At 44.8% G+C, this 16,088-nt stretch overlaps 2 protein-coding genes across 3 annotated transcripts in view; one reads left to right on the plus strand and one right to left on the minus strand.

Annotated features, from left to right (window-relative positions):
• Positions 1-16,088, minus strand: part of Kif20a (kinesin family member 20A) — a 464,558-nt gene that overhangs the window by 55,316 nt on the left and 393,154 nt on the right. The window lies entirely within an intron of this gene.
• Positions 596-12,220, plus strand: Nme5 (NME/NM23 family member 5). 2 transcript variants are annotated; one of them, XM_075970868.1, is made up of 5 exons: positions 596-1,107; positions 4,338-4,543; positions 5,463-5,563; positions 8,196-8,314; positions 12,034-12,220. In XM_075970868.1, the coding sequence occupies exons 1-5, from the start codon at positions 979-981 to the stop codon at positions 12,112-12,114; spliced, it is 636 nt and encodes a 211-aa protein (XP_075826983.1). In that variant the 5' UTR covers positions 596-978; the 3' UTR covers positions 12,115-12,220. The 2 variants fall into 2 exon arrangements, with proteins under 2 accessions (XP_075826983.1, XP_075826984.1); XM_075970869.1 differs by having other exon boundaries at positions 8,196-8,288; positions 12,034-12,100.

Below are 16,088 nucleotides of genomic sequence, written 5' to 3' on the forward strand. Positions count from 1 at the left end.
TGGGGGGGGGGGGGCTGGAGAGATGGCTCAGTGGTTAAGAGCATTGCCTGCTCTTCCAAAGGTTCTGAGTTCAATTCCCAGCAACCACATGGTGGCTCATAACCATCTGTAATGAGGTCTGGTGCCCTCTTCTGGCTGGCAGACATACACACAGACAGAATATTGTATACATAATAAATAAATAAATATTAAAAATAAATAAATAAAAATAAAAAAAAGAAATAAACTTGGCATTAATCTTTCACACGGTGTCTGGGAGGGGTGGAGCCGGTGAGAGGAGTGTCTGATTTATCTCATTTAAGAAGTGTGAATAAATCAAGCATTCTTCAAGTAGGTCCGAGGAAGAAGATCAATTAGAGGAGGGCTGGCACTACGGTTCAGTGGGTAAAGAGGCTTGCATACAGGCCCCGCCACATGAGGTCCATCCCTGGAAACCGCAAACACGGAAAGACTTGATTACACGAAGTTGTTTTCTTACCACCACATCACACACAATAAAATTCTCACGGCCTGAAAAACGCTGCTGGGATTGGCCCTCTGCAGCCACCGTTGGAAAAGCAGCTTCAGGTTTCTTAGCAACGGGTTTTGACAACACCTGAACGGAGATGAGAGCGGGGAGGGTATAGCCTGGAGATTTCCTAAGGATTTGGGGACCCTGCCTTGCAGTAACGTCTAAGTCTGTGCAAAGCAGTTCCCGAGGGGTGGGGACCCCTCGCTAGGGCAGCGGGCTAGAGCCTTCCCCACCCACTGATGGCGCATTCCAGTCTCCAGCCTCATTGAAGCGGCCAGGGTTCCACTTGGGCTTTGTACAAGTCATATTCTTCAAGACTGCTTGTAGGAAGACACGCAGTTTTCATTTTCACAAATTAATCAACCCTAACACCAAGTATTGCCTCGGGTCGAATTTGGGACGGGAGCGCGTGTCATTGAAGTGGATACCTGGTCAGAGATTAGTGACTTATACCGGGAAACGCCAGAATGGAGGTGTCAATGCCCCTGCCTCAGATATATGTAGAAAAAACCCTAGCTCTTATCAAGCCAGACATTGTTGACAAAGAAGAGGAGATACGAGACATTATTCTCAGATCTGGATTCACCATCATTCAGGTAACTTCCAGCGTCTCTTTATTAGTCTGCACTATACGTATATAAATGTACCCACCCATTTAGATCCGTGGTAACATTAAGCTTACACTTCTAAACATAAAGGTTATATGTAAGCTGGTCTGCCTGTAATCTTGGTCCGGGGAGGTGGAGGCAGCAGGATCAGGAGTCCGGCTATGCAGTGACTTCAGAGTTAACAGATCTGCTTCAGCTCTGTGAGACCTGTCTCAAAAACAAGCAAGTTACTTGTAATAGATATGTTTTCTCCATTTCCGAAAGATACAGCATAAGACACAAAAGGAGCCGTGTCCATCCCTTAACTTCTCCAAGTCAGGTCTAGAGAGAGGAAATGGTTTACTGCATTGTCCTCTCCCAGGGGTTTCTCTGCGATTGAAACATTTCCCCCACAAGAGGAAGTGATCCTCTCTGACTTCCTCACAGGAGTCTCTTTGGTAAAGTTCTGGATCATTAAATTGTAGTCGACGTATCCCTTCTAAGGCATATGCAGTACTCCTGTGCCTAGTTGGGTTCTCCAGTGGTGGGAGGGTTTTAGTTTGTGTGTTTGTTTTTAAAACAGGGTTTCTCTTAGTAGCTCTGGTTGTCCTAGAACTCACTCTGTAGACCAGGCTGGCCTCAAACTCAGAGATCCACTTGCTTCTGCCTCCTTAGTGTTGGGATTAAAAGTGTGTGCCACCACTGCCCAGCAAATATTTGATGTTTTAAGACCAATATTTGTTCCACAGTTGGTAAACATTGTTAAGGAAGCCAGACTCTCCAGAGGACATTGAGAGGTCAGCTTGTATTATACAGGGAGTCCTAGGTCAGCCTGGGGTACAGGGACCTGAAGTACAGGGGACCCGAGCACCGGAAGTGGTGGTGTAAGCCTGTGATCCCAGCACTAGGTAGGATAAGACTGGAGGATCTTGAGGGCCCCACCATCTTGGCCTTCACAGAGTTCCTAACTGTCCTCTAGAATGACAATGTCTCCAACTAAGGACAAAAATGTATGAATATACCAAATAGAATATAATATTTTGTTGAATTTTACTTGAGTTACTAGTTTTTTATCCTTTTAAACGTATATAGCTTAGTGCAGTGCTCTTATCCCAAGCACTGCAGAAGCAGGTGCACCTCTGTGAGTTTGAGGCCAGCCTGATCCCTACAGCAAGTTCCTGGCGAGCCCAGACTGCACAGTGACCCTGTCTTAAATGTTCTTATACAGAACCAAGCATAATGGCACAGGCTTTTAATCCCAGCCCTTGGGAGGCAGAGGCAGGCAGATCTCTGTGAGTTCGAGGCCAGCCTGCTCTATATAGTGAGTCCCAGGACAGCCCGAGCTACAGAGTGAGACCCTGTCTCAAAAACAACAACAACAGAAATTATATAGTATTAGGTTGACATCATATCACCTATTTTATCAGTGTGTTAAAGAAAACTGAGCTGGGGAGAAGGTTTTTGGCACAGTGTTTGCTGAGCAAGAACAAGGACCTGAGTTTGAATCCCCAGCAACCATGTAAAAGCTAGGTGAGGTGGTAGACACCTGTAGGTAATCCCAGTGCCGGGGGGGGGGCAGGAGGACCCCTGGAGCTTTTGAACCCACCAGGCTTGACAAGTTGGTGAGCTTTGGGTTCAATGGGGGATCCAAGGTGGTGAGCAAGTGAGGCTAGCACCCAGTGTGGAGCTCTTGTCTACACGTATGACACCAGCACCCCCACATATGTGTATATACCCATGTACACAGGCATGCATATCACAGACACACATACACACACACAGGTGATGGGGGGGACTTTGTTTTTCCTTTTCCTTTTGCTTTGTTTTGGAAGAGATTCATTACATCAATTGTACCATACTATTTTTAGGGTCCAGCGCAGACAGTGGTATTCACCACCTTCGCGTGGTTTTGTGACCCTCACCATTATCATCTGTCATTTTCAACATGAAGCTGTGAACTTACTGTTAAAAGGGGTGAAGTGTGTTTCCATCCCCCCAACCCCTGGTAACCACTAGCCTACCTTCCGTCCCAAGGCTGGGACTCTCCCAGCTGTCTCACAGTGACATTGCAGGGCATTTGTGCGGTTCCTTTGCGGAGCAGGCTCTGAGCTTTCCTCTTTCCAGCAGGTGGCAGGCTTTTCTTTGTCACAGGCTGAGTTCTGTGCCCCACCGGTAGCGTTTTCACCAGATCCCGCCGCAGTCCTGAAGCTGGCTCCGTCAGTCAGGCTTGAACTCACAGATTTCAGTTTTAAAGCAACCAATAAAATCATTAGTTTTGTGTCAACTTTAAAGACGGACTCAAAATTTTTAAAATTATGCTGCAGAAACCAACAAACCTGCAGAAGGGGCCCATGCAGGGCTGGGGAGGAAGGCAGCAGAGTGCACTGGCACAGAAACGGGCCATACCGTGAGTGAGGCCTGCCTGAGGACACAAGACCCATCTCAAAACAGACACACAGCTTCACTGGGTGGTGGAGAGAGGAGAGTCGTGTGGGAGCTAGGCTTCTTGGGAGCTAGGCTTCTTGGGAGCTAGGCTTCTTGGGAGCTGGCCGAAGAGTTTATCAGAATATTCCTCTCTACGCCCTATAATACCGTGCCTGGAGCTAAACTCATATCTCAGTTATTGTTGTTATTATTATTTGTTGTTGTTGTTGTTTTTAGAGACAGTGACTTTCTCTGCAGCCCTAGATGACCTCACTATGCGGACCAAGCGTGCCTGATGGCTGGGTGGCCGTGCACGCGTGCCTGCACAAGGGTGTGGTTGCCAGAAGAGGGAGTGTGGTGGGTACCCTGCTGGTAGTGTAGGTGCTCGGATCCAAACTCTGCTCCTCATGATGCTCAGCAAACACTCTTTAACAACGTGTGTGTGTTTTGTGTGTGTGTGTATGTATGTGTGTGTGTGCATGTACACACACAGTGTATGTGTTTCAGTCTGAAAACTTAGGGAACCGGCTCTGTCTTCCCAGCATGTAGTTCTGGGGTTGAACTAAGAGCTTCAGCATTGGCAGCAAGCGTGTTTCCCCACAGAGCCATCTCATCAGCCTAGGGATCTTATTTATTTTAAGTTGGATAAATATAAATACTTCCTCTGAGCACATTTAATTTAATTATCATTTCTGTATAATAATACAAAGATAATTACAGGCATGAGCTGCCATGTCTGGGAAGTTATTAATGACTTAATGAGTTCTTTTGAGCTGTTACTTTAATTGCTTTTGTTGACTTTGTTTTGTTTACAGAGACGAAAACTACATCTGAGCCCTGAGCACTGTAGTAACTTTTACGTGGAACAGTATGGGAAACTGTTTTTCCCAAACTTAACAGCTTATATGAGCTCTGGACCTCTTGTTGCTATGGTACTAGCCAGACATGACGCCATCTCTTACTGGAAAGATCTTCTGGGGCCACCTAATAGTTTAGTAGCCAAGGAGACACACCCAGACAGGTAACTTCCCCAGAGTGCCTTGAGGGATTGAAGCCCCCTTAAAGTATGAAAGCAAAAGAAACAAACCCAGTATCTTTGTAATTCTGGATTCCAGGCGTGAGCCACAACACGTGCCTATGAAGGAGGATTTTTGAAATTGCCTTTTATTTATTTATTGTGTGGGCACTTGGGCCTGGCCCAGGGGGAGGCCAGAATGCAGCTGGTGGGAGTTAACCCTCTCCTGTCCACAATGTGAGTCCCAGATCAACTGGGTCACCAGGCTTTAGAGAACCCACGCACTGATCCAGAAGTAAGATTTTTAATGGGAAAATTTGAAATTTTTAGATTTATTTTCTGGACATGGTGGTTCATACCTTTAATCTTAGTACCTGAGACTGTCTCAGAAGGCAGACAAACTTCTGAGAGTTTAAGGCTGACTTGGTCTACCTAGAAAGTTCCAGGCCAGCCACGGATACATAATGAGAAGATGCCCCCCCCAAAAAAATCAAAATTTTTAGCACAATCACTGGTTTCTAGAAATGAAACAATTGTCGCACTTTTGAATTTATATTTCCTTTTCACTTCTCCCAAAAACACCCTTCTTCACCTAGAGAATGGCTGTTCTCAGTGCATTCCACCAGCACACACAAATGTTTGACTGTCATCTAGTGATGTCCTGTCTAAAAACAAGCAGACAAAAATAAAAACCGCTGGCGAGATGGCTTAGCCGGTAAAGTGCTTGTTGCCTAGTGGGATGACCTGGATTCGAACTCGACCCACGAGCTGGCAGGAGAAAACCACCCCTGAAGTAGTTTTCTGACCTCCACGTGTGACACTCCCCCTCCTCCCAATAATGTGGAGGAAATGTCAGAATGGAAGGACAGCATCCTTCCCTGGCTGTCAGAACGGAAGGACAGCATCCTTCCCTAACTTGCTTTAGTCTAAGGGCGATTTACGGTACGGATGAGCTACGGAACGCCCTTCATGGGAGCAACGACTTTGCTGCCTCGGAAAGAGAAATTCGGTTCATGTTCCCGGAGGGTGAGTTTCTCACGCGGGCTTTCTTGACTACACCCCCAAATCGGTCACTTCTTAAAGTTTGTTTTTGTTTTGAAGATATGACTAGGAAGCAAGATAGAATTTTCCTCCAAATATGCTTTATTATATTTTCAAGTTGTAAGTCATCCAAACTTGAAGCTGGAGGGGCCTGGGATGTAGCTCAGATTGTGGGGTGCTTGCTGAGCTCCTGGGAAGTCCTGGGTTTGAATCCCAGCACCGAATTTAAAAGCAGGCACAGGTCAGTAGCCTGTAATCCTAATTTTAGCTCCGGAGGACCAGAAATTCAAAGTCTTAGCTCTGTTGAAGCCAGTCTATGCTACCCCAGCCCTTATCTCAAAACAAACAAAGCACAAACTCAAAACAAAAACCAAACTCTCAGCTCTTGGGAGGCAAAGGCAGGTGGATCTCTGTGAGTTCCAGGACAGCCTGATCTGCAGAGCTCCCGGGCAGCGTAGGCTACACAGAGAGAGACCTGTCTCAAGAATGCAGAAGCTGAAAGAAAGAAAAAAAAGAAAAAAAAAGAGAAAAAAAGAAATAAAGAAGAAAAAAAAAGAAAACCAAAAAAAAAAGAAAAAAAAAAAAGAATGCAGAAGCTGAGACACGGCTCAGAGAGCTGACTCAGCTGCTCTTGCAAAGGACCAGGGTTCAGTTCCCAGCACCCACAGCGGTTGGTAACTCCAGCTCCAGGGGATCCAACACCCTCTTCTGACCTTTTTGGGCAAGCCGGCATGCACCGGTATGCACAAACATACATGTAGACAAACACACATAAACACAAACACCGACAAAGCAGAGCTGAAAGTGCACACCCATGGATTGTGCTGTGCCCTGGGCGCTCTGGAATTCCTTCTTTCTCTGGGCATGTTTAGGTTTGTGCGGTCATTCTTCCTAATTACCCATGATCCTTCAGGAGTGTTTCAGACACAGAGGAATAGTAAAGTTAACAAGTTCTAGTGCAGTCAGGCAGGGCTCTGTTGCTGGCTCTGCTCCTTTGTTTAGACTTGGTAAACGTGTCTTTTTACAAAAAAAGCATTTTTTTTTCTAAAAGTTGTAAGTCATTGTGAAATTGGTCATTAGAGATTCTTTTTGATTTCCATCCAATTTGAACTCATGAATCTGGTAATCCTTTAAGAAATGGACATACTAGCCAGGTGGTGGTGGTACACATCTTTAATCCCAACACTCAGAAGGTAGAGGCAGATGGATCTCTGTGAGTTCAAGCCCAACCTGGTCTACGTAGAGCAAGTTCCAGGGACAGTCAGGGCTACACAGAGAAACCCTGTCTAAAAAAAAAAAAAAGCCAGAAGAAGGAAAGAAGGAGAGAGAGAGAGAGAGAGAGAGAGAGAGAGAGAGAGAGAGAAGAAGAAGAAGAAGAAGAAGAAGAAGAAGAAGAAGAAGAAGAAGAAGAAGAAGAAGAAGAAGAAGAAGAAGAAGAAAGAAAGAAAGAAAGAAAGAAGTGTGGAAGAATCAGGATGCTGTCTCTAAGCACTGGGGTGAACCTAGGACTTTATAACAGGCAGATCTTGGCCAGTGAGCTGCTGAGTGTGCAGCCCTTTTATTTTTAAGATTTATTTCATTTTTGTTTATTTCTGTGAGTATATGCTACATATGTGCAGATACCCTTAGAGGCCAGAAGAAGACATTGGATCCCCTGGAGTTAGAGTTACACTCAGCTGTGAACCCCCTTATGTGGGCTCTGAGATAGGAATTTGGGAGTCTCTGGAAGAAAACTTGGCCTTAACCATTGAGCCATTCCTCCAGTCCCCTGTTTATTTTGAGACGGGCCTCTGTGTCTCAGGCTGGCCTTGAACTCCTGATCTTCCTGCTTCCACTTAGTGAGTTCTGGGATTCCAGGCATCTACTGCAACCTGCAACCAGTCCTTTGTTTTTTAAGACAGATCTCACTAAACTGTCCACAGGTGAGCCTTGCTTGGGTCCATCTGCCTCCCGGGCAGCCACGGTGTGTGTGTGGGGGTGTTGATTTGGTTTTGCTTTAGTTCTTTTGTGTTTGGTAGTTTTTGTTATTTTGTTGTTTTTTATTTAAATTATATTTATTTCTCTGTGTGATCACAAGCTTAACAAGCACCGTGTGTAAATAACACCTCAGTAAAGAGTCAGAGTGTGGTGCCTTGCACCTGTTATTCTCGGAGCCAGGAGCCTGAGTAGGAAGATCACCGTAGGTTTGATGCCAGCCGAGGCTGCCCAGTGAGTCCCAGGCCAGCCTGGGCTCTGGTGAGACTCTGTCAGAAAGTCAGTATTGATAACAATTACAACACTTCAATAAATATGAAGAAACAAAAATCGAATTTAAAACTCACAGTGGGGCTAGAGAGATGGCTCAGAGGTTAAGAGCACTAATTGACCTGAGTTCAATTCTCAGCAACCATATGGTGGCTCACAACCATCTGTAATGAGATCTGGTGCCCTCTTCTGGATGCAAGTATACACACAGTCTGAACACTATATACATAATAAATAAATCTTTAAAAAAAAACTCACAGTGATACAAATGTCTTGCAACAGTTCAAAACTCTTGAAGACATCCTTTTTAATAGTTATATAGTGTGTACTCATTTACATTTGCTTTTTAGTGAGAATTTATTTGTATTTGCAGTGATTATTGAACCCATTCCAATTGGACAAGCTGCTAAGGACTATTTAAATTTGTACGTGACGCCAACCCTGCTTCAAGGCCTCACGGAACTCTGTAAGCACAAGCCAGAAGACCCTTATGTAAGATCCCTTTTTATTCAAACTAGAGAATAGTGTGTATTGTTTTCATATTTAAAATTGTATTTGGCCGGTTGTGGTGGCGCACGCCGGTAGGATTTGCTGAAGGAGGCAGAGGCAGGAGGATCACGAGTTCGAGGCCAGCCTGGGCTACACATAAAAAAAAAAAATAAAATAAAATTGTATTTGTTTGCTTTTGAGCCAGGGTCTCACTGTGTAGTCCTGGCTATCCTAACCCAGGCTGGCCTCAAATTCACAAAGATCTACTTGCGTCTACCTCCTGAATGCTGGGATTAAAGATGCCACCACCATATCCAGCTAATACTTATTCTTTTTGTTTTTTTTTTTTTTTTGAGACAGAGTTTCTCTGTACCTTTGGAGCCTGTCCTGGAACACCCTCTGCAGACAAAGCTGGCCTAGAACTCACAGAGATCCTCCTGTCTCTGCCTCCCAAGTGCTGGGATTAAAGGTGTGCACCACCACCACCTGACTAATATTTATTCTTTTAGTCTAAAGATTCACAAGTTCTGAGTCTTTCTTGGTCTATGTATTGATTCTGTGGCCACCAAGCAGGATAGTTTAGTGAGACCCTAAAGTGTCTTGTCTTCAAGGCTGGTCTGGTCTACACAGTGGACTCCAGGCCAGCCAAGGCTGTGCAGTGAGACTCTGCCTCCAAAACAAAACAACAAAGGGGTGTGTGTGTTGGGGGGGGGGTCTGGGTAAGTTGGTGGGAGGTCGATAAAGCAGTTCCGTGCAAGCCTCATGAAATGAGCTCCATTTTCTTATTCTTTTTAATGTTTTTATTAGCATATAGTAATTATACTTGCTAAGTTTCATTATGACATTTTCATAGATGCACATAACACTGGGTGATTTTTTTTTTTGCTTATTGTTTTGTTGAAGGGTTTTGTTTAATTGTTTAGGGGAAGTGTCCTATGAAGCCCAGGCTGTCCTAAAACTTTCTCTGTAGACCAGGCTGGCCTTGAATGTTGTTGTAGATCTTTAGACAAGGTCTCTCTGTCTAGCCCTCGCTGGCCTATAACTTACTAGGAGATCATGTCTTTGTTTGCGCATGTGTGCACCCCCTTACCTACCATTGTCCCTGTCCCGCTCCCCCGCTTCCTCCTCCCATTTAGCCCCTCTCCTGCTTCCATGTCTTCTGTTCCTTTGGACTGAGTTTCTTTAGGGTCATTTACAGGAACGCTCATGAGGGTATGAGCAAGGTGACAGGCCTTGCTAGGGAGGGCTCAGCGCGTAAACTTTTCCTCCTCCATTAAAATGTTGCAACAATTGAATTTATTTATTTATTTATTTATTATGTTCTTATTGTGAGTACTACAATACATGTGTGGAGGTCAGAGAGGGCTTTCTCCTTCCACCGCGGGAGTCTTCAGGACCTTACTAAGGTCTTCAGGCTTGGAGGCAAGTACCTCTACCTACCAAGCCATTTCTATGGCCCTCCATTTGTATTATTTTATTTTATTTTATTTTGGTTTTTCGAGACAGGGTTTCTCTGTGGTTTTGGAGCCTGTCCTGGAACTTGCTCTGTTGACCAGGCTGGCCTTGAACTCACAGAGATCCGCCTGCCTCTGCCTCCTGAGTGCTGGGATTAAAGGCGTGCGCCACCACCGCCCGGCTTCCATTTGTCTTTATTATAATTATCATTATTTTATTTTGTATTATGAGAGAGGATTCCCTGCATCCTGAGCTGGTGCCAGACTAGCCATGTGGACAAGGATAACTTTAGACCTTGCTTTTACCTCCCAAGTGCTGGGATTACAGATGTGTGTCCCTTCTCCCAGTTTACCAGGTGCTGGGGATCAAACCCAAGGCTTTGTATTTAGTAGGCAAACGTTCTACCAGATGAACCTATCCCCAGATCTTAAACTGTTTTTGCTTTTCCAAGACAGGGTTTCTCTGTGTAACTCTTGTTGTCCTGGAACTAGCTCTGTAGACCAGGCTGACCTCGAAGTCATAAAGATCCATCTGCCTCTGCTGGGATTGAAGGCATGCACCACCACCTCCTGGTTCTTAAAAAAAAAATGCTTAATTACATTTATTATTTGTGTGTATGAGCTTTTTTCTTTTTCATCCTTCCTTCCTTTCTTTTTTTTTTTTTTTTTTTTTGGTTTTTCGAGACAGGGTTTCTCTGTGGCTTTGGAGCCTGTCCTGGAACTAGCTCTTGTAGACCAGGCTGGTCTCGAACTCACAGAGATCCGCCTGCCTCTGCCTCCCGAGTGCTGGGATTAAAGGCATGCGCCACCACCGCCCGGCTCCTTGTTTTTGTTTTTTTTTGAAGCAGGATTTCTCTGTATAGTCCTGACTATCCTGGAGCTCACCCTGTAAACCAGGCTGGCCTCAAACTCACATCGCTCTCAGCCTTTATTTTTATTCTTTTTTTTTTTTTTTTTTTTTTTTTTTTTTTTTTTTGGTTTTTCGAGACAGGGTTTCTCTGTGGTTTTGGAGCCTGTCCTGGAACTAGCTCTTGTAGACCAGGCTGGTCTCGAACTCACAGAGATCCGCCTGCCTCTGCCTCCCAAGTGCTGGGATTAAAGGCGTGCGCCACCACCGCCCGGCTTTATTTTTATTCTTAAAGTGGTTATAAAAGTTATTTAGCAGTCAGACAGTGTAGACCAGTAAACCAGACTAGCCTCAAACTCACAAAGATTCACCTTTTCTACCTCTGAGTGTTGGAATTAAGGCTGTGGCCCAGCCCAGCCCAGCCCACACTCATACTCTTAATCATTTTCAAATGAAGAGCTAACAGTATAGAATGATTTCACTATGTTGCAAAAATTCTACTTCGTGTTTCTTATTAACATTGTCCAGGCTGGCCCCAAAGTGTAAAAGCTTGATTGCTACAGTCTGTCTTGGTTCTAATGAGTTAGCACTCCTCCCTAATCACTTCGCTTTGCTATCTCTTCCTGCTTTAGTTCAACATCTACCCTGGGCTCACAGTCTTTAACCCCCCTTAAGGTAGATCAGTAGTCTGAACTGAACCTCAGCCTCCACTAAGCCCCAATGACACAATGCCACTGGAGGGTATCATCTCTCTACACGTGGTCCCTTGTCAACTTCCAGGATTATAACGATCCCTCTAAATTTGGGCAGGTTGGTGGTGGTGCACGCCTTTAATCCCAGCACTCAGGAGGCAGAGGTAAGCAGATCTCTGAGTTCTAGGCCAGACTAGTCTACAGTGTAAATTCCAAGACAGTCAGGGCTACACAGAAAAATCCTGTCAAAACAAAAACAAAACAAAACAAAACAAGTTATTTAGCTAGATGTGGTGGGTGGCACGTGCCTTTAATCTCAGAGTTCAGGAAGCAGAGGCAGCTGGATCTCCAGGAGCTCAAAGTCAGCCTGGCCTACAGAGTAAATTCCAAACAGGCTAGGCTGTGAGATTCTGTCTTAAAAATCTTTTTTAAAAAGATACTTAATTTTCTAGTTTATATGTTTATTATACATAGAAAGGAAATAGCTAGATGGGGTTTTTTTTGTTTTGCTTTGTTTTTGTTTTTGTTTTTGTTTTTTTTGGTTTTTCGAGACAGGGTTTCTCTGTGGTTTTGGAGCCTGTCCTGGAACTAGCTCTTGTAGACCAGGCTGGTCTCAAACTCACACAGATCCGCCTGCCTCTGCCTCCCGAGTGCTAGGATTAAAGGCGTGTGCCACCACCGCCCGGCTAGCTAGATGTTTATTAACTTTAGTTTTTCTTTCTTCCATAGGGCTGGCTAGCTGATTGGCTGCTGAAAAATAATCCCAACAAACCTAAACTGTGTCATTTTCCAATACCAGAGGAGCCTTAGTGTGCTGGCGGGACAAGCAGCGAGTTATCTCCCTGTGAAAAGCTGCGCATCTACTTTTAAAAAGACACCTCCTTCCTAGTGGTTCAAGTAATTACATGTGTAATAAACTAGCTTTTCTTTACATTAAAAAAAATGTATGTGTCTTTGTGTGGGTATGTGTCTGCATGTGAGCACAGGAACAAACCTGAGGAGGCCCAAGGCATTGGATCCTGTGGAGCTGGGGTTACAGGTAAATCACCTGCACGAGGGTTGGGAACTAGGGTCTTCTGCAAGAGCATGTACACTCTCCAACACTAAGCCGGCTATCTCTCCATCCTGAAAATACTTTAAAAATACTTTCCTCTCCCAGCACTCGGGAGGCAGAGGCAGGTGGATCTCTGTGAGTTCGAGGCCAGCCTGGTCTACAAGAGCTAGTGCCAGGACAGGCTCCAAAGCTACAGAGAAACCCTGTCTCGAAAAAACTAAAAAAAATAAAAAATAAAAATACTTTCCTCTTTATTTGTTGTTGGCATGAATATTTGTCTGCATGCAAAATTGTATACCGTGTTAGTGCAGTACCCGTGAAGGCCAGAAGAGGCAGCAGATCCCCTAAAACTGGAGCTACATTTGTGAACCACCGAGTGGATGCGAGGAGTGGAACCTGGGTCCTCTGCAAGGACCCCAAGTGCCCTTTAACTGCTGCGCCGTCTCTCCAGTCCATGTGTATGTATCTGTAGGAGAAAATGGTAACAGCACAGATGCAGGAGCCGGCCATAGGGTCGCACACCTAGGAAAACAGAATCTGTAGGCCTATGTGGGCTACACAGTGAGACTCTGTCTTAGAACCAAAGCAGGCAGCAGACATGGCCCGGTGGCTGAAGATCCTGCTGTGTGAGCCGGCAGCCTGAATTCTAGCCCCTGAACTCACGTAAAGTTAGAAGACTCCACAAAATTGTCCTCTGACCCTCACACATGTGCCATGGCACCCATGGCCCCCCCTGCAATCTGCTTGTGGTAGAGCAGACTTGGAAGGCTGAGGCAGAACTATTAGAAGGTCAAGGTCAGGGCTGGAGATGCCTTTGAGTTGCTAGAGTTGCCTAGCATGCATGAAGAACTGGGCTCCGTTCTCAGCACCATATAATACAGGGCATGGTGGTACATGGCTATAATCCCAGGATCTGGGAGACAAATATGAGGGGATTGGAGATTAAAGGTCATTCTCAGATATATAGCAAGTTCAAGGCCACTCTGGGCCAACTGAGAACCTGTCTCAAAAAATAAAACAGGGACTGGAGCAGTGGCTCAGTGCTTAAGAGCAATTGTTGCTCTTGCAGAGGACCCAGGTTCTATAGCTAGCATACACGTGGTAGGTTCCAGATTCTATACCTAGCACCCATGTGTAGGCTCCAGATTCTATACCTAGCACTCACATGTAGGTTCCAGATTCTATACCTAGCACCCATGTGTAGGCTCCAGATTCTATACCTAGCACCCATGTGTAGGCTCCAGATTCTATACCTAGCACCCACGTGGTAGGTTCCAGATTCTATACCTAGCACCCACATGGTAGGTTCCAGATTCTATACCTAGCACCCACGTGGTAGGTTCCAGATTCTATACCTAGCACCCATGTGTAGGCTCCAGATTCTATACCTAGCACCCACGTGGTAGGTTCCAGATTCTATACCTAGCACCCACGTGGTAGGTTCCAGATTCTATACCTAGCACCCATGTGTAGGCTCCAGATTCTATACCTAGCACTCACATGTAGGTTCCATGTTCTTTGCCTAGCACCCACGTGGTAGGTTCCAGATTCTATACCTGGCACCCAGGTAGTAGGTACAACCATCTGTAACTCCAGTTCCAGGGAATCTGATGCCCTATTCTGATTACCACGGGCACCAGGCACACACATGGTACACATACATACATGCAGGCAAAACACACATAAAATAAGATAAATAATTAAAAATTTAAACAATAAAAAAGAATTTTAAGTAAGTTAAGCCTGGGCAATTTATTGAAATTCTGTCTCAGGGGCTGGAGAGATGGCTCAGTGGTTAAGAGCACTGACAGCTCTTCCAGAGGTCCTGAGTTCAATTCCCCACATGATGGCTCACAACCACCTATAATGAGATCTGGTGCCCTCTTCTGGCCTATAGGCAGGATACTATGTAAATAAATAAATAATTTCTTAAAATTTTTATTTATTTATTTATTTTTAAATCTTTTTTTTTGATTGATTGATTGATTATGTGTACAGTATTCTGTCTGCATGTCTCCCTGAAGGCCAGAAGAGGGCACCAGATCTCATTACAGATGGTTGTAAGTCACCATGTGGTTTCTGGAATTGAACTCAGGACCTTTGGAAGAGCAGGCAGTGCTCTTAACCACTGAGCCATTTCTCCAGCCCATAATTTTTTTTTTAAAAAAAGAAATTCTGGGGGGCTGGAGAGATGGCTCAGTGGTTAAGAGCATTGCCTGCTCTTCCAAAGGTCCTGAGTTCAATTCCCAGCAACCACATGGTGGCTCACAACCATCTGTAATGAGGTCTGGTGCCCTCTTCTGGTCTGCAGGCATACATGCAGACAGAATACTGTATACATAATAAATAAATAAATATTTAAAAAAAAAATAAAAAAAGAAATTCTGTCCCAAAACTAAATAAAGGATGACTTAGCTGTACTCGCTCTGTAGTCCAGGCTGGCCTCGAACTCACAGAGATCCGCCTGTCTCTGCCTCCCAAGTGCTGGAACTAAAGGTATATGCTGCAGATGCGGGGTAACAGAGATATTTTAAAAATTCCATTACATTTCATGTATTGTGTGTGTGTGTGTGTGTGTGTGTGTGTGTGTGTGTGTGTGTGTATCTGCGGATGTATATGTGTGCCTTGATGCCTTGGGTGGAAGTCAGGGGACAACTTTTGATTCTCGGCTCTCTCCTTCCACGATGTGGATCCTAAGATCAACCTTGGGGGCAAGAACCTTTACTGGATAAGATGTGTCTGGTCAGCCCCAGGATTTTTTATAATTTTGCTTTGTTCTTTGATGGGACTAGGGATTGACCCCAGGGTCCCATGGGCCACAGTGAGCATCTACCATGAAGCTAAAAATCCAATTTGCTTTTTGCTTCTTCTTAATGTTTTTAAATGTTTTCCTTTATTTTGAGAATGTGTGTGGTGTGCATGTGGAGGTGGGGCAACTCTGGAGTTGCTTCTGTCCCTCTGCCTTCAGGCAGGTTCTGGGAATTGAACTTAGGTCACCAGACTTGTGTGACAGGCACCTTCATCCGCTGGGCAATGCTTCCCTCTCACCCCATACTCTGACCCCTTACCTAATTTTGAAGCAGAATCTCAATACATGGCTCAGCCTGGGGGAACGTGTACTGACCTCCTGGGATTACAGCCTGACACTACAGATCCTACTCTGTTGTAATGGGACCTTGGGCCCACAAGATTACCCAGGGACCCAGGGACCCAGGGACCCAGGGACCCAGGGACCCAGGGACCCAGGGACCCAGGGACCCAGGAAAATTGATCACATACTTGGTAACAAAGCAAACTTCCACAGATATAAAAAAAAAAAGTTTAGTAACTACCTGTGTCTTATCGAATCACCATGGAATAAAGTTAGAATATAACAACAATTCAACCCCCAGAAAACCTACAAACTCATGGAAACTGAACAGGTAACTACTGAACCACCCCTGGGTCAGGGAAGAAATAAAGAAAGAAATTAAAGTCTTCCTTAAATTCAATGAAAATAAAGATACAAAATACCCAATCTTATAGGACACTATGAAATCAGTGCTAAGAAAAAAGTTCATAGCGCTAAATTCACAAATTAAAAAAAGACGGAGAAAACTCACATTAGAAACTTAACAGCACAGGTAACAGCTCTAAAGAAGAAGAAGAAGAAGAAGAAGAAGAAGAAGAGGAAGAGGAAGAGGAAGAGGAAGAGGAAGAAGAAGAAGAAGAAGAAGAAGAAGAAGAAGAA

The sequence above is a fragment of the Microtus pennsylvanicus genome, chromosome 4 (assembly GCF_037038515.1).
Source record: "Microtus pennsylvanicus isolate mMicPen1 chromosome 4, mMicPen1.hap1, whole genome shotgun sequence".
NCBI classification, from domain to species: Eukaryota; Metazoa; Chordata; class Mammalia; order Rodentia; family Cricetidae; genus Microtus; species Microtus pennsylvanicus.